Below are 26,686 nucleotides of genomic sequence, written 5' to 3' on the forward strand. Positions count from 1 at the left end.
TATAAATAACTTGAATTCCACCTAAAAATGAAAAATATAAAGTACAATATTCAGTGAAGCAGACCAGAAGGTCCCAATGCCATGCTGAAGTAGCTTAAACAGGTTGGCTTTTGAATCTAATTCTTGACTATTTAATGTGGGTTTTATATTAGAAAATATGCCTTCAAATGGAAATACAAGAAACACTTGATCGTAAAAATCACTCGTTCAGAATACCGTGGCACTTTACTGAAGAGGTCACCACTCATCAGTGTGTTATTTTCTCATGAAAACTAACCAAGTGTTGTAATTTTGTCCCATAAAAAGAACCAAATAAGACTAGAATTGTTATTCTTTTTGTTGGTTTCAGTACCAAACTGACTGCAAAATAAAAACTTCAATGAATGGATTTACTGGTTGTAAGAGTTAGAGATTATTATACAACAAATAAGACCCGAAGCTGGAGGATCAGCAACGCAGCCCTGTTAACTCACCAGTGGCTTCAAAACTGTCCTGACAGAACTGATTTGTAAAAAACAGAAGCAGGTTTTTCTTTTTTGCAACATATTTCATGACTTGGACTTCTTCATAGTGCATTCAGAAAGAAATACCTGGAGCTGTTGCTAGATGAATGTTATTTTTGCTGTGTTTGTGCTCGTTTCGCCCTGTTCCCATCAAAGCAGGCTGTAACGCGGCCCCTGAACTAAAATGAGTTTGACACCGCTGCTCTGGATCATCACAGGAAACAATCACTAAATGGGCAATGCAGGCTGTTACAGTTTGGGGTTTAAATGGAGCTGTTGGCTCCACTTGCTCCAGCATCACTGGCACATTTTACCACAGGAGTAAAATGTTTCACGTAGCAACTAAAAAGCTCATGTTACTCAGCTTTTATTTCATTTGCTTGATGTGAGTGTTTTTTTTTTGTTTGTTTGTTTTTAAGCCGTCTTTGACCAAGTCTGATCGATGGTGGCGGTGAGACGCCCGAAAAGTACAAAGTGGAGGCTTTCTGTTGCTCGGGCAGCGTGGGACGTGGATCAAGGACATGGCAGCTGTCGTGCAATTACATTATGCATGTCTAATTGCATCACACGTGGCATGTCTCTCATTTATTTAAGCTGCACTCATGAAAGGCGTTTTTCCCATCGCTGTGACTGGACAAAACAAAACCCATGATATGAATGTCTTTGTCATTTGGAGCAAAAATTACAAAAGCAAAAGAAAGAGAGAAATAAAAAAGAGAGACTGCAAGTCTTTTAAGGTCAGCAAACCAAAAGAAGGTATAATGAACCTTGTTGTCTTGATGAGTTCTCCCAGCAGAGGACAAGCTTGTTTGATTATGTATTCTGAGCAGAAGGCTGCGTCTCCAAATCAATCTCATGCTCTGCCAAAAAGATATTTCTCCATAATTTGATTCCAAGCCAGGACGGAATTAAAAAAAAAAACAAAAAAACATGAACACACGCAAAAAAAAAACAAAAAAAAACACTACAGGTCACAAATGTTTGAATAATTTCTCTAATCATGCAGAACGCACACAAGCAAAGCGGTGAATGACTGATGTGTGTGTGGAGCGTTCTCTGTGGAGCACATGATGAAATATTCGCTGTTGAAATTGCTCAGGAAAAAGACAATCGCTTCAGGGTCATGGAAGTGACGCCTCCGAGAGCTCTTTAATCTTAATTTCAGCGCCTAAAGGGTACATGTCTGACGGAGGAGGACGCCATTGATCTGTGTGACTAATTTATTTGCTTTTAGCTTTCTCATCTCCGTTTTGCGCGGCGCGTTGACGCGGCGCTTGAACCGCCGGACTGACGGCAGTGTCCTTGTCGTGCTCCCTTTAGGTCGATACCTGCGCCTGAAAATGTTCCGCGAGGATCATGGCTCCTGGATGACCATGTTCTTCAGCACCATCCTCTTCCTCTTCATCTTCTCACACATCTACAACCTCTTCCTGCTGATGGCTGGGAGCATGGAGTAAGACCTTCGATCTCTCTCTCTCTGTCTGACCGTTTTCCCCCCATTCTGTGCTTTTCCCGTTTGTTGGAGTCGCTGTGTGCTCCCCTTTGGCTGCTGTGATTGATCTAAACGTCTCGCCTGCACAGAGACTCCTGATTGATCAGTCCAGACTTTAAATCACAGGTAGGGGGTTCAGGCGAGGAGAGGGCGGTTAATCCTGAAAGATCACCTTCAGAACCCGCGCTTATTCTCAAATGATCCCCACTTATTTTTTTTTGACACTTCCCCCGGCGCCGAACGCTTTCCCTCGGCCCGGGCCTTGGGTTTGAGCTTCTGGAAACTGGCGAGCGCAGCGGCGTTTGACACCCACACATCAAGCAGGTGACAGGAATCCGTTTATGCATTTGTAATGTGTCCATCTAGAGGAGGGAAAACATGCCTCCGAAACCAGCCGGCCGCCCGCGAGGTCACAGCAAGGTGATTTACCACTTCGCGTGTCTGCTGCCGCGAAAAAAAGAAGAGGAAATGTGTGGCAGGTGTCGGCGCAGCTGTCAAGCAAGAGGCCAAATCTGTTCTGGGATCTGTCCATACAATGATGTTTTTCCATATTGACAACAAGCGCGGAGCATCCATAAGGCGCACGCAGATGAACGCCGTCGGCTCGCAGGTGAGCTGTTCCGTTTTTCCCGAGGCCGGAGGGATGAGTTTGTATAATCAGCCCATCTGTCACTCTGGCCGGCGCGGCGACACCGGCATCCATCTTGCTCGCTCCCTCTCTCCGGTTGGCCGAGAAAATGGGAAGCGGAGGGCTGAGCTAAAAGGCCGGGCCCGCCGAGACGATGGATGCTGCTTGCTCAGGGAAAAGTTACATTTGCAGTCGCCCTGAGTGAATCTGTCTCAAAGAGGTTTTATCTGCCCCCTCCCCCCCAGAAATACCTCCTTTTTCATCCTCTGAACGCTGAGAAAATGGGCCCCTTTTAGTGTATCAGTGCATCTGGTAACTGTCAGATGATGAGATGTGGATGATACTTGGAGAAAAACAAATCACTTCTTGCAGAGAATTTCAGAAAGAAAACCCGCGATTTGTTTCCCTCTAGGATGCGCAAGTCGCACATGTTGGCTGCATCAGGTGTACAGATGTGAAAAAGTAGCGTCTGTAACAGCCCATTAAACAATTAGACGAGCTGACACAACAGGGAAAAACCCTCTCGGTAATTGTTCGCTCTGGGATGTGTGTGTGTGTGTGTGTGTGTGTGTGTGTGTGTGTGTGTGTGTGTGTGGAGCAGCAGTTCTGCAAAGCTCCGCTCGCAAAGACAGATGGTGCTGTTGTAAAGCGAGTGAGGCCGCCGCCAAGACACCTGCTCGTTTTCCCCTGCACCCGCGCCCCTCCCTCGCCGTCCCCGCCCCGCCCCGTCCCTCTCCTCCCGCCTGTTTTCTTTCTGCTCCAAGAGTGTGTCCACCGAGGACCCGGGCTCTGCCAGGAACCATTAGTGTTCACATCTCTGTTCAAGACCGACATGTAAGAGCAATGTTCACACTCTGCCAGGACGGAAAGCCAGGCGGCGGCGTGGATGCAGCAGCGTGAGGGAGAGGATGGATGGAGAGGGAGGAGAGAGGGAGGGAGGGAGGGAGGGAGGGAGGGAGGGGGCAGCCCAGATGATGCAGTGAAACTTAAGTCTTTTGATCCACGTCCAAACCGGACGCTGCACCTTCGCTCCTGTCGCCGTTCCCCCGCCCAGCAGCACGGCGGTGATAGTTCCCTCTCTTTTAACCCAGAGGAAAAGTACAATATCCCTTTGTGGCCGCAGCTGCCCCTCTGTGGGAATGAATGCTGTTTTTTTTTTTCTTTTTCGCTCGCACTGAAAGAAACAAGCTGCTGTGAGGTATTATTCCTGCCAAGGCTTTTTAAATGGTCGCTACTTTGGCATGGACTCTGCTGGCTTTGACACCGAGCCATGATGGTGCACTGCAGGGGATGCTCTTCTCAGGGCTACACCAGCCATCCCACACACACCACATATTGTTCACGTCTCGCACCTCACTGGAGTTAGCCTGGGACGTGTGTGTGTGTGTGTGTACGTGTGTGTGTGTCCACTGCTGTCTGTGACCGGCTGCTTGTGCCCTGAACTCCTCATTAATATGCTTTAATATGACTCGACCTTTCAGTCAGTCTTCAGCTTGATTTAATTAAACCCGGCGATACATTGGCGAGGCGGTGAAGATAAACCGCAGCGTCGGGGCAGCAAACAAATCACTGATAAGAGATTGTATATCTTTTTTGGATGACAAGTGTTTCTCCATGATTAGTCATGTAAAATGGATTCATCAGTGCCAGGATCAGTCGGCTGTAATCTCACACGTGTCCCCGCAGCGTGTCAGCCAATATTTAACCAGCCACTTCTGGGTCAACAGCTATCAACCTGTTACCTGGCTTATGTCATATCAGAGTGGGGGGAATAAAGCCCCCCTGCCCGTCCACCGTGGCTCCCTGGGAGCTGTAATCCACACGTGTTGCCAAACCCTCACATCTGGGCTATTTGCATTTTAATGTAACTGTCAGATTAGGAGTGGGGTGAGGGGGTGGGTGGGGGCGGGGGGGGGGGGGGGGGCTGTTTGTACAAAACCAGGGGAGTGTGACCGCCCAGGGAGTTTGACGGGCTCCGTGAAGGTTCTGTCACACCGCACAATCCCATTCCGCCGTCCTATGGCACCATTACCAGCCGAAATCAGCCTCTAATTAGGTGGTGTTATTTAATTAAGATGGCCCAATGCATGGCGCACACATTAATCACGGCTAATTTGGAGGAAAAAGGGGGAGTTAAACTATGTGAAGACGGAGGGAGGAAGTTTGCGGTCGCTGATGTGGGACACTTGAGCGGGAAAATGACATCCATTCAGCTCGGGTTTGTTATCCGGAGTTGGAATAGATGGGTGACAGGAGGGCGGGCGGCTGGTATGAACTGGGCATTGGAAGAGTGCAGCAAGGCACCGGGGGGGGGGGGGGGGGGGGGGGGGGGTGCTTGCAGTTGGTGGATATCAGTAATGAGGAGCAGAGGGTGTTGGATGTGGCATTTCACCACAGTGTTATCCTGAGCTGGATTAGACCCCACTGTATAAGTATATTTGTCTTTGTTTACCATGATCCTTTGTGCTGCATGCATGCCAGCTCCCCTCATCTGTCTGTTTGCTTGTCTGGCACTAAGCTGGGGTAATACCATGGACAAAAGGCTAAATCAATAGCATGTTGTGGTGCGCTGATGCCTCCTGTTGCATGCAGTCGCACAGGAGACTCGCGGCTGCGAACACTTCCAACAATGGGTTGAATGAGCCGCCCTTTACTTACCGCTAACAAGTATGAATAACAAGCTATTTGTGTTCGCATATCATACACAACAGATTTCTGCTTTCGCACATTGTATATTTTGCAAATGCTGCACATGTGTTGGTAAAGATGGTGTCTTCATGTGCTTGTTTGTTATTAATTTTCATTTTCAGGGTTTTACACTGCAAACACAGGGAGCACATTTTTACAACATCACATTTACTATTGCTAAATATTCTTATTTTTCATTTACATTGTTGGAAAAATATATTCCTGTATGACTTAAGTTGGCTCCTAGTCTTCAAACCGAAACCGTTTTAAACAAGAAAAAGCAATTATTTTGATAAGTGAGTAACGCTGTGTGACTGTAATGGCCGTTTCTCTAACCTGTCACGTTGCAGTGTTGTCCATTAAGTGAGAAAACAGCCACCAGATTAGTCCACGATTGACAGAAGCTGCTACTTGCTGCCCACAATTGAATAATTATCAAATTTCTTTTATCAATATGTTGGATGACACCTCGTCAGGAATCCTTTTGCCGCCGCGACTTGACACTGACGCTCGCTGCAGTTGGTAAATCATAGTAAATGTCTTCAGATTAATTGATCTGTCTTTGCCTTCGCCCACGCCTGCCTTCTCAGGCACACTCCATGCTGTCGTTCACAGTCCTACGCACACACATTATGCCGGTCTCTCCAACATGACTCATTACTGTACGTGTTTAATGAGTGTTAAGGTAGTGCAAAACCCTCCAAAGTCATTCTCTCTTCTCCGTCCGGGTATTTGCGAGGCAGTATGAAGCAGTGAGGTGGGTCGTTTTCTCTGTGATTATATTATCCTGCTGGTTTCTGAGAGGGAGGCGAGGACTTCAGCCGTGCCTGCTGTAACAGTTGTAAACAAACCTGATAATCTAAATGCTGCATTTGCCAACTGGGGATGCGTATTATGTATATTACATTATGGACATGTGTACATATGCGCAGATCCTAGCAGGACATCTGGATCGTCTTCTGATGAGTGTTTGTGTAGGAGTACAAAGACCATGCAGCTATTTGCAGTAGTAAATAGTATAATATTTTCATTTAAGTATTAAGAGACTGACTCTTTGCTGCCGTCAGAGAAGTCTTTCCTTTGTGCGTCAAACAAGACTCCGTTTGCAAATATAAGCTATTAAAAAAAATCCTATAACCATGAAAAGCATAAATTAATAAATGTGCTTCATAACAAGATGTTGAATGTTTAAAATATGAGTTGAAGCATGCAGAAAAAGGCTCTCGAGCCGATTCACATGCGATTCAGGAAATCTGGGTGTTATCTTAATGCACGTCGATGGCTTCCCACCTTTTGCAGACACTGATGGACACACCTTCCTTCACACAAGTACAAAAAAAGGGTTGTTCAAAACAGAAGGTGTCTTGTTATGGTTTTCTTTTGACATATGCAAATTTAATTCTGACAAACTCAGAAAAGGCAAAGCCTCAGTGGCCCCCTTTGTTATCCGACATCTCCCTAGGGGGCCCCGAGCCCCAGGTTGTTAAACACGTGATAACCTTTTAAATAATGGTTTTACAAGGACTCAATGTCCGAGCTCAGAGCCGTCCCTCAGCTTTTGATCTATACGGAGATATGAGGTCCACGTAGATTTTTAGCATCATATAGCTATTCCTGTTCAAACTTCATAAATTCTCATGTTAAGCACACTTCCATCAGCCTGCCAGTCTCAGGTGTGCATTTTATTTTATTTTGTATCCAGAATCGGTTGATTTCTGGCTCCTTTCTCCTTCTGCAGCTTTGCTGGATTTAGCTTCTCCGTCTCATTACCAGTCATGGATGACATGAGAAGCAGTGTTTATCTCCTTCATCCAGCTGTGCTGCAGATTAACACGGTCAGCTCTCAAGAGCACCACAAGGTGACCTAAGACCTGGAGGAAATGTTTCGAATGCCATATCATTGTTGATCCTACCAGGCTGAAACACGTTCAAGGTACTTGTTATTTATTTAAAAGAAAAACGCAGGTATTGTAAAAATCAAGGTTGGAAGGATGGAAGGAAGGATGGATGGATGAATGGATGGATGGATGGAGCCTTGAAACCAAAGTTGACAACTCACCACATCAGCATTGGGAAGCATATCCAATGAAAAATAATGAGCTCAATAGTCATGGAGTCACAGTCAATGGTGTTCAGAAATTTAATTGCGACCGTAATTGTTCATTACTCTTTGAATCAGAAGTGGAATCCACAAGTGGATCCTCAAGATACCTATATTTTTATTCTATTTCTTATATCTCCACCATTTTCTCTAACCTTGGGCATCTCTATAGCTTAAATAAAGTAGTCACAATAACCAAAATATAATAATTACCCAACCTAATAAACTTTAATCTTATCAGTGTCGTGCAATAAATAAATGGAAATGCAGGATTTGATGTTGCTGGGTGTAAATGTACCAAAATCAGCCCAAGCTTTGTATCATTTCATCCATCTGAGGATTGAAATATTAGACCTTGTACGGTGTAGTGTAGTCCATGATATTTGCTGATGATTTTCACTCCCAATCCGGAGCCGAGGGAATGATAAGAACCAAAGGACTCAATCTCCAGGCAGTTTAATACAATACGTGGGTGATTGTGTGCTGAGTGATGAATTGAGATTGAGGTGTTAAGTTGCCTTGGGAGATGGAGCAGCGATAGTGACGGTAGTGAGGAGAGGCCGCATTGACAGCTTTATGCTTCCTGGTAACTAGCACTGCTCACTGCCGTGTACTGTAAATACAATGTAGGCGCTGCCGTTGCACGGGGAGGAGACGGGCAGTGCATTTCAATGCGAAGCCAGCCAAGGTCGCAATTTAATGTTCTGAATGAGTTGAGCTTTTACAGGGCAGGAGAGGTCAGCCGGCTGCTCCAGTCACTAAATCACTGCCGGTCTGACGGAGAAAACAGGTTTATAAAAAGCCCGCGCGAAGGTATAGATGTTCAAATGGACGGTGGAACGAGAGAACAGGAATCAGGCTGTTTGATGACTCAAAGTAATGAAGAGTGTCTCAGCGTCATGTTAAACCGAGCTTAAAGTTCGAGAAAATCTTCACTTTGAATACAGAAGAACTTTTTTCTCTCAGTGAACAGACATAAAGAAAAAAAGCCTTTGACTGACATGCTGAAATGCTTGATTCTAAAACGGGAAAACAATACAAGAAAGGCTTTAATTTGATTAAAATATTTTACACAGCTGTCACAATGAGAAATCACTGGTTTGATTCCAGACTAAGAGGCCCCTTTGTGTGAGGTTTGCATGTTCTACCTCTGTGTGTTTGGTAAATATCTCTAAATTGAGTGTAAATGTGCCCATTTTGTGTTCAGATTGTGTACTTTAATATTTCCAAATATAAAAGTCTGCATCTCATTCTCTGGTTTGTTGAGTTTGATTATATGTCAGCACATTCAGGCTTTATAGTGATTTTAATGAATATCTTTTGGCTTAAAGACATTCTAAGACAATATTTTCTGATACATTACACCTTTGTTCTGCACTCTCTAGGATTCCCCGGGCCTAATATAGTCCAGTGAACTTAAAAGAAAACTCGCAAAGAATGAAAAAAAATCTGATGTGCTTTTTTTTTTAACATTAGAAATAACAGCTGTGACTTAGGTGAATATATATTGACTCATTATGATGTGAACATAAGCTGAACAGACAAACTGGGACTAGAAGAAAAGAAAATACAATGGATTTCACTGTAGCCACTTTAAAGTGACTTAGCACCGCAAGAAAAACCAGTAATCTAAAAGACCACCAGGAGTCTGGGAAATATAGTGCCACAGATAGTTTCTAATTCTAGACCAGACCTGGAAGGAAACCTTGGTGTTTTCACTGCAAAGATTCAAGATCTTAGTAGACTTCACAAAAGAAGTTATAGAACAACAATCGTGAAAAGCAATGAAAACTTACCAGTGGAAAAGGGCCACAAGTTTATTTGTCTTGTTTTTAGTCAAAATATCTCAAGGTCCTTTCACCTTGAGAAAAGTAAAAATAAAACTGCAAATAGAACAAATGGAAATTGATAAGATCTTAAAACAGGTTCCTCTATTATTACACGTTAAGTGAATTTATCTTAAATTAGGTCCGATGAGACATTTTGACTAAAAACAAATAAACTTGGTAAGAGTTTGGCTTTTCAGTGTGTTTTCATTGTTGTTTTTCTTCTTCAGTGAAGCGTCGTGCTTTTGGAAGTTGGTCGAACTGTGTCTGTCTCCACTGTGATATTTAACAAACTTTTCACGTGTTCGAGGTCGCCTGCCGTAACTCAGAGGAAAAAGTTTCGACACCGCTGTCACAGACACTTTAACAGCAGAAGTGGACTTTCCTCACTTGTTGAAGTCAAACAGGGGTAACGGCCAAACTCTGCATCCCAGTGCCCTCTGTTGCACGAAATTGTAATTTCTTGCCCGTGATGGAACAAGACAAGATGGAAAGGCATTGAAACGCCCTTGAATATGATGTCTGAACAAGTGTGGGAAACCTGATAACATTCCACAGAGGGCCGGAGCCGGCTGAGCCGGCCGCGCTGGCACCGGCGTGCCAACTGGCCCTGCGATTAAGCCACGGGAGCCATTTTCGGGCTGATTATTCATGGTGCTACTGTACTGATGTTCCACTACACTGAATTCTCTCATTAGGTCATCCGACTCTAAAGGCCATTAAATTTTCAGTCAGCATGAATAAGTCAGAATGTTCTGCCTCTGATCATGCGGTGCGAAGAGTCCCCAAACTCATCATAGGTGCTCTGCAGGAAAAGGGGGGGGGAGGAGAAAAAAAAAAAAAAAACTCTCTGTCAGTGCAGGGGTAACATTTGCTCAATTAAATATGTGAGAAGGGCAGGGTTTGGACAGCGAGGTAGTTTTTTTTAGATTTAAAGTCCGGCGTACGATGCCAGACAGCATTTCCAGAAGTATCGATTAGAATTTTTTTTCGCTGCGGGTAAATGACTCCCGGTGGGATCTCCTTGGTAACTGGAGCGGTGCCAAAGCCGCTGAATGTCTAACCGACTTAATGCAGATATAAATCGCCGTTCCAATCAAGGCCGTTTTATTTGCGGCCTTAAGTGAAGCGATACGTCACCTGCAGTGCCGCGTGTTTTTCGTCAATAAAAACCCGTCAGGCCTGTTCAATGCACGCTGCATTGATGACATATGATTTATACGGGCTCCTTCCAGGGAAGGATGCTTGCTGCTCAGTTGCAGCGAGCAGGTAGTTGAAAACAGTTGGCATTTTGGGTCAGTGGCTTGCCACTATTAATCATGATTATCCCACACGGCTTGTGAGCCCGAATTATTCCTTTCAGATCTGCTTTCACGTGAAGCGCGAAGCACTTAGCGTGCATTAAAAATGAACACTTATTCAAGCTGCTGAGTTAGCCAGTGGATCGCCCTCTGGAGTGTTGTGGCTCGTGTGACAATGATTCATTTGCAAGAGTGACGCTCCAAATGACAGTTAGAACGCAGATGGAAGGAAGATCATGTGGAAAATGTATGGATTGAAAAGCAAGTCAGTGTGTGTGTTGGGGCGGGTGGGGGGGCGGGATTTTCCTTCTGTGCAGTAGGAAACAATTTTATTTGTGTTTGCTCGCGGCCAGAAAATGACCCAGGAAAACAAAGACGAATGGAGCCATTGACTTCAAAAGAGACCCCTTGAAAGCACAGCCGGAGCCCTATCCGTTGCGATCTATTATATTCATGAGTGTGACCTGCTGGGGGTGAGCGGAGGCTGGAGGGGAGAAGGAAGGGCGCCCACCTGCTCCGCTCGGCTTCTGAGACACTGGCTGCCAGGAGATCAAACAGGCCTCCTCCATTCCCTCTGTTCTCCTGCTCGCCGTGGCAAGTCCCATATAGGAGGCGACTGACCCACTTTTCCCGGCTCCTTGTGCTATTACCTGGAGAAAATGGGAGCGGTGCGAGATCTGTGTGTGTGTGTGTGTGTGTACGTTGGGTGGGTGGGATCGTGGGACCGAACAAAAGCTTCTCATCTTTTTTCCTACTGTACAGAGATGAAGGCGTAACGAAGACTCCAAAGAAAGCTTGTCATTTCAAATCAGGCTGTGTTGCATGTGAGATCGCTTCTTTAATGGTGCGCCTTGGCCTGCTCTGTGTTTTTTTTTGCTTCATGTTAGCCGCAACTCTCTCAGATCCGCCGCCTTAACGGGGAGAGATCGCATCGGGAGGGCGGTGTTGATTTGAAATCAACTCGACATGAGACAAATTTGCCAAACAAATGGATAATTTGCAAAACACTGCAGGGCCAAATGAAAGTGGCGCCACCGCATAAATTCCACCGCGCCGGCGTAAATTGTTTACAATCCAGAGGGCTTTATGGAAGGTGAAGCCATCACTCATTGTTTTGGCCGGATTAGATTGATATTGATTGGCCGTGACAGCTGGCATCACGATACTTAGCGTCAGTGACGGTTTTCCACCTCCGTTCTCCCTCTGCTTCCCCTTTAGAAACCGCACTGCGTAATAAATGCAATATTTTCCATCCCCTCTTTCCCTCACCTCGTATCACCTCTCTAAATCTTCTTCCTCTGCAGGCCTCACATGGTGACAGAGTACATGGGCATCAGAAATGAGAGTTTCATGAAGATTGCTGCAGTGGGAACCTGGATGGGAGACTTTGTCACAGCCTGGATGGTGAGACTCCAGCCCCTGACTTATAGATATATAGACATAGAAATATCTAGAAAATACACAAATTTGCGTTTCCAAAAGCATTTTTTTCCAAACAGCTGTTTAAACCTTATAATAATAGTAAGAAAAATAGATTCTTATCAGCTTTATTATATTAATTGTTGAGGCTTAATTCTCATCACTGTTTATTTTCTTGACTATGTACATTGTGGAATCTTACTGAAGGCATCAAAGCCATGAATGAACGCACATTTATGTAACTCAAAATATGTTTTCTATTCCTATACCCTTCTCTGGATGGGCTTCGTTGAGGTTGTCACCGGGAATGGTTTTCCAACAGCTTTGAAGAGTTCCTTTTGAAAATGTTTTATATATACTTGGACCTGATCTGATTTGTGACATTATCAGCCCTCTGATTGGTATGCTCTTACTGCACTCATCTAACCTTTACTGGAGCAACTCTGACAAATAGTTTTCTCATGAGGCTTAATTACCAACAATGAGATTTCTCTGCAGTCCAAAACAGGACAAAATCGGGTTCGGTCGTTTGTGTTTGTCTGTATTAATCCTCACACATAGTTCGCCGTGGCGTTTAAATCTTTTTTTATGACCGTGTAAAGCCCAGACTCAGTGAAGCCATCCTTCACACACTCATCTAATTTCTAGGTCAGGTGTGTCGTCTCAGCCGTTATACGGCGCACAGTTACAGTAGAGCCCCTTCCGCACTGATCCAGCTCAATCGACTCTCAAATCCTTGGAGGACCGTGAGGCTGTGATCTAAGAGAGGTCAGAGGAAACAATGGCTGCACGGGGAAGGACGGAGTATATTGGAGGAGAAACGTACCTCAGTTCATTTGTCAACATGAAGAGGAGGGGAGCTCCGGCGGGAGCGGACTACCTGTGGTGGGAGGACCGGCAGCTTGACAAGCTCCCTCACCCATCACATTAGCATTCCACAGTCCGTACTGCAGAGGGGGGGAGGAGGAGGAGGAGGAGGAGGAGGAGGAGGAAGCAGAGGTGAAGGGGAAAGGGAAATGTAGGAGTCTGGGCGAACGGGGAAAGCCGCCAGTGAGAAGAGGAATCAGGGAGACAGGAGCTTGTGTTGGTGGGAGAGAGAGAGAGAGAGGCAGAGTGAAAGTTAGGCAAAGGCAAAATGCTGATTCCAGAAATCACTCACAAGGTTTTCTTTTTTTCTCTCTCTCTCTCTCCCATTCGATTAATTCAATAAGGCACTTTGAAGATGACCTCTGTGTTTCCTCTGCATAGCAGATTTACCGAGTCTTCACCAGCCGAGCAGACAGGAGGCGTCTCATTCTGAAACCCTGCAAAGCCAAAAACATTTCAAACATCCCCTGATTCAAATCCCTTTTTTTTTTTCTCCCAGCACAAGCTACACTATCTGCAGCCAGCCGCTTTATTGATAAATCGACCTTGTCTCTGCAGTGAAACGGCATAAAGCATATTGTGAGGATTTTTAGAATCATTTATGAGATGCTCCCTGACAGAAGTCTGCATCCGTGTAAGGGAATCTGTCTGGACGTCTTTGAACGACATTAAGGCTGACAGACGATCCCTGATTGGTACAAACACAGCATTAATAATAAAACACGCCAATATGTTTGAAGGTAATCACATACTCATTAGTATTTAATCACAGATGAAGTCTTATTTAAAATAAATTATTCAGCATGGAAAACTGAATGCCCTTTTAGTGACTTGTCATGTGTGTTTGTTACTCTGCGTTGCAGACTCATTTATTATTTAACGTGTGTATAATTGAGCTGTGGTGAAGCAGGATGCGTAATATGCTATAGGCTGATCCTTCTTCTTGATGGATTTTTGTATATTTCACAGGTGCTACGGGTCAAATAATGTGTGTGAACAGACACACAACACACAGTCACACAGCCACTAATACTAATATTTTACACTTAGTGTGTTTTAATACCAAACGAAGTTAAATCAACTTTTTCTTTTGTATTACTTAGATTGAAAATATTAAAACAGGGTGTGTTTAGTTTACATGTAACATCCGCAGTGAAGCGAAATAAATCACCTTGTGATTTTTGCATCGGATGGTGTCAGATGAAGGACGCCGCCGCGGCTGGACGCCACATGAATCGGAGAGAAAGCAGCATTTCGTCCCCCACATCCTGCTTCTGTTTATTGTCAGTTTAGCCTCGCAAGATGTAAACCAGCTCTGTGAATTAATTTGGGAAATCTGGTTGCTGACTGTTTCCCTTTGCTTCTCGTCTTTCTGAATCTAAAGCCAGACTGCTTTCTACATTCCTCATCAATAATGTAGACATTTTTTTTATTTAAAAAAAAATGTTTCTTATTCCCCATAATTTTATTGAACGAACAGATCGAACTTAAAGTAGTATAGCTTCGAGCTAAAGCTCACTGTGACGTTCAATACGTTCATGTTGTAGCTGATATCCAGTTTCCTTCCACACTCATTATTTTACAGCCGGTTGAATTTCATCCATCCAATCTTCCGTTTTCTATGGTTCTTTATCCTTTTCAGGGTCCCGGCTAACTACAGGCGAAAGCAGGGTAAACACTGGAAGACAGACACGTTTACTCAGGAAGAATATTCCATTTCCACACAGTGCGAGCCGCCGCTCCGGCACGATTCCACTTCCAAACAAACTTTTCAATCCCATCTTGTCCTCCCGCTCAGGTCACAGACATGATGCTCCAGGATCAGAACTACCCGGACTGGGGCAAGGCCGCCAGGACCTTCTGGAAACGGGGAAACAACAGGATCGTCCTCTTCTGGTGTGTCTTCTTGTCACAACAAGATAATATTGGTGTCAGACCGTGTTCATCCTTGACTGCACCTCCATTAATTCTCAGAGAGCCTTATCTTTCTACTAGCTTACTAAGTGCATTACATATTCCTAAGACGCTCTGTAGGTGTGTGTGTGCACGTGTGTGTGTGTGTGTATTTGGTCTTCCGTTGCAGGGTTACACGCAGTCAATATCCGTGTTAATCTTCCCTCACTCAGTGTCAGCACCTTTAATTAGAAGAACAGGGTGAAAATCAATGGACACAGCAAGGTCGCAGGGCGAGGCGGCGCCCTGCTTCTCACTTCCTCCCAGCTCCAGCCGTGACCCTGAAATAACTGCTAAACAAATGCCGCAAACCATGTCCGATATGCCCATTACTCCACGTCCCCGGCGTAGATCGGCCTCGCACGGTCCCGGCGGCGTGACGTAATCCGCTTCAGTCGAGGAAGACACGCCGGCGGTTCACTTTCGGGTCACGCGGAGAACTGAAGGACGGGCGATCCGCTTGATCCGTACACGCAGGGCGCCGGAGACGCCTCAGAAACTTCTCCGGACGCCGTGTTGAAACATTTCCTCCCGAGGAATTGATCCACCTGCGATTAGAATGCGCGCGGACGATTTCGTTCTGCGACTTCTCCGCGAGCCCTTTCGTCTTATCGATGCGCGGCGGCGCCACTCGCGCCGTCACAATCGATGGGAGATTTGACGAGCCGCCGTTTGAAATTCAGAGCCCGGAACGTGATTGATAAATGCGTTGCCTGATATGTTATGTCGATACGTGCTGAAGGCCCCGCAGCAGATTCCCAAACAACAGAGCCAAAAGTCACGCCGAGGAGAAGATTTGCACTGTGGGATAGTAATGATTTGAAAAAAAAAAAAAGACTCAAAATTTATCTCCCCAGCAGTTGACATGGGATATGAGCTGGCAGTCACTATCTGCAGTGCAGCCAAGCAATGTGTGGCGAGAGCAAGCGCACACACACACACACACACACACACACACACACACACACACACAGCGTCAGAATAATCGCCGGGTGACATTGAGACAAAATACACAGTGGAGACTAAAACCAACTTACTGAACACATGACCGAGGAATTCAGCAATAAACCCAACGCTGCTGCAAAGCGGCAGAAACTGAACACCCGACGGTGGAAAGGTAAATGAAACATCCTGGCTATTAAATATGAAAATACATGGAAATATGAGCGGTTTTGATTTACGCCCTCCCTGCAGCCGCTAACACACACACTCCTCGTCCGTGTGCATTCGTCTCGCTGGAGGCCTTATCTGCCGCCATTTGTCAAATCCTGGTAAAAAGTGTTGTTCAATACATTATTGAGTCCATGAAGAGAGACTGACTGGTGTGAGATTTATCTTCGCTCGCCGCCGTCGTGGATGAGCTGTTTGTCTTCCGGGATGTGCGACGCGCTCATCGCCTCCTCCTCCTCCTCCTCCTCCTCCTCCTCCTCCTCCTGCGCAGGACGGTGCTCATCTCCCTGACCTCGGTGGTGGTTCTGGTCATCAGCACCGACTGGATCAGCTGGGACAACCTGAACCGCGGCTTCCTGCCCAGCGACGAGGTCTCCCGGGCCTTCCTCGCCTCCTTCATCCTGGTCTTCGACCTTCTCATTGTCATGCAGGTAGGCCGCTCCCCGGTGGCCAATTAAAAAAAAAAAAAAAGAAGAAGAAGATGTAAAAAAAAAAAAAAAAAGAAAGAAAGAAAAGGAGGACGCTGGGACGTCTCTTGGCTTGCTCCACTACCCATCTTGCCAGCTCTCCCCTCCACCCTCCCTCCCTTCCACATTCATCAATGGGGCACTGCGGCACAGAGCAGCAGAGAGGTGTTTGATCGCTCTCAGTTGGCACACACACACACACACACACACACACACACACACACACACACACACACACACACACACACACACTCACACACACTCACACACACTCAACTTATATCTATAGATAGATATACAAACTGTTGTTTTTTCTCCCGTATCTCCTCCTTTCTCAGCCCCTCAGCCATGAACTCACCCCTCTCCCTCGCCCACTCCCCCGATGACTGTGGTTTACTTTCTTTAATGATGACTCACAAGATTGAAGTTTTTCTCTCACTTTCTCTCCTCGCTCTCTCTTTCCGCCCCCCCCCCCCCCCCCCCCCCCCCCCCCCCCCCCCCCCCCTCACCCAGTGTCCTCCTGCCCACAGGAGAGTATACATCAATAAAGCCTGTGTCAGAGCCTCATGAATATGTAAATGACTTTGTCTGGGATATAAAAAAACAAACACATAACTGTGTACTGAGGAGAAAGAGAGAGGGAAGGTTTTTTTTTTGTCTACTTTTTCTTGTCTCGCCATGAGCCACAGACCATTCATGTGTCTCCACTGTTCCGCTGTGAGCCTTTGTTCATAGCAGCTCCTCCTCTTGCTTCAGAAATACGTTTTCCCCCCAAGTCATGACGCTGCACGGCGGTGCAGTGGTTAACACTCTCACCTCACAGTCAGAAGATCCCCGCCTGAAGGCTTTGAAGACCTTTGGAGTTTGCATGTTCTTTCTGTGCATGCATTTTTTTTTTTTTTTTTTTTTTTCCAGGATGTCAGATTTTCTTCCCACAGTCCAAAAGCAAACATTTGACACTGAATAGTGACTCAGAAATTGCTGTGAATGTGTGTGTGTGTGACTGTCTCTGTGTGTGAGACCTGCACAGTCTGCATTCTGCTCTTCACCTTTACTCAGCTGGGATCGTAAAGGTTTCTCCAAACTGCAGCTTAGCAGTCTTATAAGTTTATAACTTGCTAAACTGTGCCACATGGACTCCATAAAGCTGTGTCTGGGGGTAAATTTGACTGTCACTCACTACTGAATCGGAGGTAACGACTACTGCATGCTTCTTAAATGAATAAATGAGTAAAATCAACAATGGAATCACTGTTAAAGTAGCATTTATGTGCAGAGCTAAAACGTTAATTACAGAAGTACACAGAGAACGAGTCCAGTATTTTATCTCTGCAATATACTGTGCAGTCCTACAGCTGTCTTAAGATAGATGGACCGATGGCTCGCTGGTTTTAGAGGTTAAGCTGCTGGATCGATATTTGTTTCCCTCATGAATATGCATTCGTCCTCTGATTAATATGCTAATTACCCAGAGAGCCAGCAGTTGTATGGGAAAGCGTCTTTGACTGTTGCAGAAACGCCGCTGCACAGAAACCTGGCAGGCAGACTCTTCTCATGCCCACCACAATAAAACAACTGTAGCATTAAAAGTGGTTTCTAGACTTATTTATTGAAACATTTCATTATTTAAAGAAGGGACTCTGGCTGCTGTGGCTCGTAATTACTTTGCACTCTGGTCTTTTCTCTCATATATTTTCCCCAATTAATGCGATCTTGTATCGAAACAGCACAACTTACACCGAAGTGTTTCCTCTGAATCCGGCGTTTTATTTCCAGCTTCGGACCCGATGTGATGCGAAGTCCTTATTTTGACAGCTGAGGTTGACCGTGCGACGCTCCCTTTGTTTCTCCCTCTCCTCCTCTCTCACTGTAACTTGACAGTATATTACTCCCCCTCTCGCCGTGATTTGTTTACGACGGGCCCTTCTCATTTTCTGTGCAGTGTACAGCAAGCACATTTACTGCGGTTATTTACGACGTGAGTCGGCTGCTGCTGCTGCTGCCGTCACAGGGCCGCTGCGCCGGCAGCCAGTCACCGCGCTCCTCCCGTCAATAAAAGAATCATCCGCCACAGATCCTCCCTATAACTTCATTCACTTGCATCTTGGTGCATGGACGCAGTTAATCTCACACCATGAGAAAGGATGGGTGGTGTTGTTCTCAAAGTAATTAATGCCCCGGCTAATGACCTGCCTGGATTTGGCTCCGAGCAAGGGCTTTACTTTTTCATTTTCTAAATAATTTTTTTTTTTTTTTTTTTTTTTTTTTTTTGTATAATTGTGTTATTTTTCTGCATTTTCTCAGCCGGATGTCAGAGTTCTCTGTCCTATATGCACACACAGACACACACACACACACATTTACATCCGTGGAAGACAATGCTCGCACACCTTGCCGGTTTACTCCTTGTGTATTTGTCACTGAGGCTCATTATTTTGTGGGAGGCAGGTTTAAATGCCATGCCTGTTAGTGCTACAGCAACAGATCCGGCAGCTAAGGAAGAGGAGAGGAGGACTTAATTAATATCCAAGGGGCTATCATCAAGCTGTTATGCCGCTCGGCTCATAGATATTGACACAGGAGACCCGCGATCACATGAGAATACAGCAAATCCAGGAGTGCAGTGATTTCACGCAGGGAGCCAGTCTGCACGAACAATAGGAATCAGAGCGAAATGTGGCTAATCTCAAATTATGCGTGCGTTAGTTTTGTCTTTTGTCTAATCGTGATGACAAAGGATAATTAGTGAGATGATTAAGTCTGCTCTGCAGAAAGAAACTGTTTTAAAACATTTTGGTTTTTCTCAGCTCTTCACTCTTTCTGCCAGTCTAAGTTTAGCATCCTGGTCTTGTCATGCAAAGGATCTTATTGCAGTTGTATGGGTTGACCATTTATACATTAAAAAAAAAATGCATTAAAGAGAGGACAATACAATTTGTATTGTCTGTTTTTTTGTTCAGACTGTGACTTTTCTCTTAACACACTGGCAAAAAAAAAAAAAAAAGAAAAAAAAAGAAAAGAAAAACAAGCGCGACACCACAGGGCACGAGCAGCTTCTAAATGTCACTTTGGCCTGCCTGTTGATGTATTTTGACATGTTGAAGTCCCAGTACACACGAGTACACTTCCACCAGGCTGTAAACACACGGTCCCGGCGGCCGGCTCCGGCTCTGACCCCCAGTCAGCGTGTGAAGACGGCCCGCCGGGACGTCATACCGGCTAATGCGAGGGCTTTCAGTAACTTGTGGCAAATGTTTTGGCAAAGCATGACGGATGGCCAACATTTGTCATGTGGTGTTTGAATGTGGCTGCGGCGGCGCCGTCACAGCCGGATGAGGAGTCGGGGTCTTTTCGCGTGAGGATTGGGCCTCCCGAGGAGACCGTCTGGGCCTTACTGGGTATTTTCTGTGAATAATGTCGAGATAAAGAAAAGCAACACGTTGTTTGCTTTCAGTTTTGGACGAGATGAATTATTTTCGTTATTACAGTGAATCTAAAGACTTCCATCACTGTACCACAAATTTGTGGAATAAAAGGAAAAACATGATGCAACGATTTGTAAATCCAATAAACTGAAAACTCTTATTCTCAATAGAACCTAAGCAACATATCAAATATTAAAATGAAAACATTTCACCATTTGATGAAATATACAGTATCGGCCCTTTTTCACTTGATGGCAGAAACAACTCCATTTCACTTCAGGTTGATTTATGCAGAGCTAACTTCAGCATATTACAATTGTAATATTATATGTACACTGTATGACAATAATGTTATATTAATTCATAATTTTTTTTCGTTTTTTTATCATTTTAGTCAATAGTTTTTAACTTCATATTTATTTATCTATTTATTTCTTATACAAACTGTATGCTTTGAAAATTTAGGTTCTGTTTTGAAGACAGTTCCTAAGTATTCAGTGATATTTTCCTGGTTATATAATTGTCATCAGCTGCAGTGAGAAATACGCGGCCGACTGCAAACTATTTAAAAGTTTAAAGGCGTCTAATGGTATCAAGCAACCCTTGAAAATTTAAAGCGACCGACATAAATACGTAATAAAACGTAATGCCTTCATGAAACAGCAGCAGTCGTTGTTGTGTTGTGCAGTTTCCTGTTTTCCAACCTGCTCGGTTTAAAACGTGAACATTTCGCCTCTGCTGCTGGTCTGAACCACGCCGACACGATTCCTATGAAAAAATGAAGCACAGTCATGACGGTGAATTGAGTCATGTGAATGAAATCTGTTGTTTTTACAGGGAACGACCCACTTTTACATCTGTGTGTGCGTGTGCGTGTGTGTGTGTATGTGTGTGTGTGTGTGTGTGTGTGTGTGTGTGTGTGTGTGTGTGTTTGCAGGACTGGGAGTTCCCTCACTTCATGGGTGACCTGGATATGAATCTACCAGGAATGTCAACGACGCACGTAAAGGTCAAGCTTCCTGTCTGCAAGCGCGTCTTTAAGGAGGAATACCACATTCACATCACAGGTACACGCTCGGCTCTGCCGCGGCGCTCGGGCAACGCGGTCACTTCATCGCTTCACTTTCCCGAGCAACGCCCACAGTCAATAAATTGGCGAAGTTGCAGAAAGAAATCAAAATGTTGGCGAGGGGGAAGATAACTCTGTCCTATTTTTTGACTTGAATACCCAGCGCGCCGATGCTGTTCTAGTTTCCCTCTTCCCTCTCAGCGGGGAAGAGTTTGTTGGTTAAACCACAGCGACCATTTATAATACATGTGTAGCTGATGCGGCGCGCAGGTGCCGCCGCCGCCGCCGCCGCCGCCGCCTCGGCTGTGTCCCCCCCCCCCCTCCCCCGATCCCCCTGTTTCCTTCCTGTCGTGCGAGACACTTCTCTCATCATCTCTCACATCTCCGCGCCTTTAATGTTCCCTGCAAACGAGTGTATTCCCCATTTAAAACCCGTCCTCCAGGTTTCTCCATTTTGTTCCGCGGCGTGCGCACGGCCACTCGCAGCCGTCGAGAGAGCGAGAGCGCCAGAGCCAATGTTCCTGAGCTAAATGTTAAGCTGTTCAAATGCTCAGCGATTCGAGGAAGGTTGTTAACCCTAATGCATCGCATATCCATTAAGCATTATGGAAATAGCGCGACGTGATTGGTTTAACTAAAAGCTTATTAACATGGTATCCCGGGGGGAGAGGAAGGGAGCGGCGTCACGTACACCCGGGGAGACATCTGCCTGCTATTAGTCAACCTGGGGAGACGGCTGTCTCCAGGTAATACAGCGATCTGGTTTGAAGATACCGGGGAGGAAGTCGTACCTGCAGATGGTTCTCTGTATGCAGAGAGAGGGAGATTCCTGATAGATGACTGTGACGGCGCGTCTGTCTGTTAGGCTCTGTACTCTTTATCTTGTTTGGAGAAGGTGTGTTTTGTGGATCAGTCAGCTCTTGTGCTAAAATATCTGTACAGTGTTAAACAGAACTGCACAATGTATGGTTTTGATGTGAAAAACAGTGAAGTTTTGTTGAGTTTGACTCTCGGTTCACCGGCACATCTGGTCCCTCAAAGCTGCAGGGTTTTTTTTTTTTTTAAAGGTTTTCAAAGTGCAACGATTGCACTCAACAAAGAAATCAAAAGCTTTCTGAAACATCTGCACATGCGCGCCGTGATTGCAGTCGATTGTTTGACCCGACCGAATTCAACAGCGGTTCTTCAACAAAGTTTTCAGGACCTCAGTCACATCGGCCCTCAGCTCCGATGAGTCACGAGCGAGTTAAAGTACACGTTGTCGACTCTGCTCCTGTTTCCACCTGAAACGGCTCAGCGATCCACTTTACAGACAACATGTTTTATTATTCATGCAGAGGAAATTTACCCAGAAAGGAAGGCGCCAACACAAAATGCATCATGAATCTGGTCATTTGGCTTGAAGTCTCACATTTGTCTTAAATACTGCAACATTTTGTTCATTCATACTTCATACCTGGTGGCCAAAGGGTGAAAGTTAGAAGCACAAAAATCAAAGAAAACTGATCAAAACCAACAAAGTCAGCCAGCTGCTCCCCGTTTGAAAGACTCGTTTGAACTGCTGAAGTGAAAAAAGAAACACAGCTGGTGTAAAAGAGCACTGTCATATGGAGGAACAAAGCACTGAGACATTAACACTTCCGAGTGAGGCGTTTGGATTCATTGCTAATCATGTCTTTTTTGCAAAACTTGACAAACTCATCTATTTTGCCCCGTTGTGCCAATCCGTCAGATCTAACTAAAGTATCTCTTCGTAGGGAAGTGGTTCAACTACGGCATCATCTTCCTCGTGTTGATCTTGGATCTGAACATGTGGAAGAACCAGATCTTCTACAAGCCGTACGAGTACGGTCAGTACGTCGGCCCCGGCGAGAAGATCTACACGGTGGAGGAGCCCGACACACTCAGGAATTTCAACCACAGCACGCTCACGTACGAGTGGCGCTCCACCAACGTCGACCCCGGCACCAACCGGACCTACGTGGAGCAGGACATGTTCCTCCACAGCCGCTACGTCGGCGCCAGCCTGGACGTCAAGTGTCTGGCCTTCATTCCCAGCCTGGCGGCGTTCGTCCTCTTCGGCTTCTTCATCTGGCTGTTCGGCCGCTTCCAGGACAGCGAGACCATCACGGAGAACCAGAGCAAGACGTACGAGAGGATAAAGAGGAAGTCGCCGTCGGAGTACAGCAAGGAGATGGGCGTGACGCCCGAGGAGGCGCACGTGACCATGAGCGAGAGCCTGAAGCGGTCGGGGACGCCCATGCTGCTGTCGGTGGACGGGCCGCACTTCGGGGCCACGCCGTCCGCCAACTCCACCATCTCCACGGAAACCCAGGAGACGCATCCCAGCATCGTGATCGACAGCGCGTCGCAGGACGAACCAGCGGTCTCTTTTGACGTCCACAAACTCTCTCCGTGACTCGGTTCGCTCCTGAGAACGTTCACGTGGACGGGCTGGACCTCAGATGAAACGAAGGACAGAGTTGTTCAGTCATTTACTATATTTTTCTACAACCTTTTTCAAAGCCTGTAAAAAAAAAAAAAGGCACTAATTCTGATGCACCGATTCTGCTAACTTTTCCAACCGAATGCAAACTCTTACCGACGTGGTGCTCGCTTGTAATTTTTTCATTTAAGGTACGTTTTTGTCAGCGTTTGCTCATTGGTGCCTATACCAGAGGAGAGTTTCTACCGCCGCGGCGCTGCTGTCAGGTGGATCTTATTGTATCGGCAGTGCTCCGGCTCCTTCAGTGCCTTGATTTTTCACACGTTCTGATACATATACTCCCAACAGAACAAAAGATGTCTGACTCACAGTCTGCCCTCACAGTGTTTTCATACCACACGGACCCTCGTTACCTCGTAGACCCTCCGACTTTAATTTACTCTCACTCACTTTTAAATGTATATCTCTGAATCAAACGACATGATTACTTCCGGTAATGACCTGTCCGTCTCCCCTCACTTGTTATTAATTGCAGCGGTAATAAATGCAATCAGCAAAGATGAAAAGCAAAGCAACAGGCCACCTCATGATTGCTTATGTTGCTGCTGCCGCCGCCGCTACGCCGTCGCTGCATACTAACCACGGGAGCAGCGGCGGCGGCGGCTTCGCCCTTGGCATAAACACGCCATTGAAGTGTGAGGGGGGCTTCTTCTCCAAAGCTCAGGGCTTCTTCATGTCGAGATAAACCTTAAAAGTTCTTAGAAGCAGTTTTCCAGGTAAATGCATGAAAAATATTTATTCTATTCTATTTTTTTTAAAAACTCATTTGAAAAGCAGTCAAAGCTGCTGCATTTACTTTTAACTTTTGCTTTAAAAGCTTCTTTTTTTTCAATTTTTTCTGTACTTGCCATTTGATGTAAAAATGCAGATTTGCAGCTTTTGCTCTGAAAAATAAATGTAGCTTCAGTTTACTCATTTCATTTTTTTTCCCCAGCAAAATGCATGGACCAAAAAACCCTATTTCTATATTACTAACTCTCCCTCGTAGCTTTGCCACTATTTTCTCCCAAATATAGAGGAGTACTACTTAAAATATATCTATGACCAAAGATGCCAAATATTACAGTATTTTCCACAGATATTGCTACTTTAAAAAAAGTTTGCTCATTTTAAAGTGATATAAACTGTACATACTCATAAGAGACCATGTGGAACGATATTATGTAATCCTGCATTACTTCCTATTAATGTGCGATGCACTATAATACGCTACGATGACCTGTAATTCATTTCCCTATCGGGATGAAACTATGAGGATTTACACCTACTTAACAACGGAATCCAGAGAGAGACGACATTGTTTACTTTGACAGGATGCACCTCTGTTTGGAAATTCGACATACTGCACATCAGTATGAAGTCAGGGGCGGGCGATCAGAATACTTCTATAATAGTATTCAGTAATATTTAACTTATCAATGAGTGCATTGAAGTAATCAAAGATATATATTTTTAATGTTTATGTTGATCGAATTCAATAATTATCCTGGAAAATGACAAGACATATCAATACTTACTGGTTGGGCTTTAACATTTAAGTTGAACCACTTAATCTATAATTATTTACCCATAATCAGTCTGCTCTCTTGGAATCTGTTTATTCCGATGGCTCATTCCCTGTCTGTGCGTCATATCGGTTTTCTACTTACTAATGCATGTTGTCTGTGTGTGTGTGTGTGTGTGCGTGTGTGTGAGTGTGGAGGCTTGTGAAGTGTGTAGTGTAGGTGTTCCTCGACTACACTTGTTTTTTGACAAAGGCCATTCTGTGAAGAGGTCAATTTATTTAGCATAATTGGTTCGCAGCTCTCGGTTGTGTAATTATCCTTTTATACGTTAAAGCTGTGAGAAGACAGTGGATATTAGTGTTTCACCAAAGGGCAGAGCCTCTTTGGACATGAAGGGCCTCTAAATATGTTTTCTAATGTAGCTATTGTGTGTTTTTTTTGGTTAAAAGTGAGGGCTTCATCTTTCTTGTTCAGACTGTTTTCATTGTGTTGCAAAACTGACCTTCAATTCCTGTGTGTTTTTAAGGCAGAGGAACCCTCTCAGTGTTTGCATCGTGTCCTGTACATCTGTTCAACCTTGTGTTTCCAATAAATTAATACATTTGTTACATACTGCATTTGTTTACTACTCTCATTTTCTTTTATTTGACAAGTGACACAAGGCTGCTGATATTTAATCATTTGTAACAAAGAAAAAGTTCTGGTTTATGTTTTATTTTTATTTATTTATTTTTTTCCTATATGCTTGGGAAGTAGTTGCCAAGCAACAGCACAGGTCAAGCTACTTGCAGCTGCTGACCCAATTAATGTGGGCGACATGAGAAATAATGATACTATCTGCACAAGGACACTTGAATATGTAGTCTGCATACACACGACACCCAGCTCAGATTAGCATGAGTCCTGCTCGGGGCCTGTCTGCCGTTTGATTTATGCCGCTGGGAAACAATTTGAATTTGTTACGTGTTTGGCTCCCCGGCGGGATTTGTTTATAGAACATGTCTACGTGTAAATGAGTTATAGATTGGATCGAAAATGTCTCAGGAAGGAAAACTGAACTCATTGCGGGGAGAAGTGGTTCCCAGTGTTGGAAGGGTCGTGAGATGACTGACAAGAAGATGGAGAGAGGAAAAAACATGGCCTGATACGGAGGATTACGTTCTTTTCTAATTTCTAAATGCATTTTTCATTCCAGCATGTAACAGCTGTGGCAAATTGAATTTGTTTGAAAGGTTCCCCTTTGTTCCAGGTGCAATAAACAGAAAAAAATATACATTTTCATGCAAACTTTCATGGTCCGTCGAGGAAGAATCATCCTTACCTACAGATCTCAAATAGTGGGGCTGCACTATGGTCTAATATCCACCTGTACCGAGGTTTGCATAACAACAAAGCAGTGGTGACAGAAAGCAGAGAAACATGCCGATGTGATCCACAAACGCCCGAATAAGCAAGTCAAATGTCAGGGATGAGAAGCTCGCTACAGGTGCTGGACATTTTGATAAGAAGCCCTTCAAAGGCTGTAAGACGCTGCAGCTCAAACTCTCCGGATGGCAGCGAGGATGAAGAGCTGTGGTCGGTGCAACCAGGGCCGCTGGAGTCCAGAGTGTGTCTGCTAATATGTCCAGGATGCAGCATTGTGTTTGCATGTGCTGTGTTTTTAATATCTTGAATAAATAAAGAATTTGATCAAATAAATGGGGGAAAAACTCATGTTCATAATAATATTTAGGGGGGGGGATTACTTTTAATCAAATAACTGGAAT

At 45.0% G+C, this 26,686-nt stretch overlaps 1 protein-coding gene across 1 annotated transcript in view; it reads left to right on the top strand.

Annotated features, from left to right (window-relative positions):
• Positions 1 to 24,165, top strand: part of tmem117 (transmembrane protein 117) — a 40,568-nt gene extending 16,403 nt beyond the window's left edge. The window contains exons 3-8 of the mRNA XM_030096731.1: positions 1,824 to 1,956; positions 11,844 to 11,943; positions 14,624 to 14,721; positions 16,220 to 16,379; positions 20,778 to 20,907; positions 22,667 to 24,165. Coding sequence (XP_029952591.1) covers positions 1,824 to 1,956; positions 11,844 to 11,943; positions 14,624 to 14,721; positions 16,220 to 16,379; positions 20,778 to 20,907; positions 22,667 to 23,328 — 1,283 coding nt within the window. The 3' untranslated portion in view covers positions 23,329 to 24,165. The remainder of the gene's footprint in view (positions 1 to 1,823; positions 1,957 to 11,843; positions 11,944 to 14,623; positions 14,722 to 16,219; positions 16,380 to 20,777; positions 20,908 to 22,666) is intronic.
• Positions 24,166 to 26,686: the final 2,521 nt, after the last annotated feature.

Source organism: Salarias fasciatus, chromosome 7 (assembly GCF_902148845.1).
Source record: "Salarias fasciatus chromosome 7, fSalaFa1.1, whole genome shotgun sequence".
Taxonomy (NCBI): Eukaryota; Metazoa; Chordata; class Actinopteri; order Blenniiformes; family Blenniidae; genus Salarias; species Salarias fasciatus.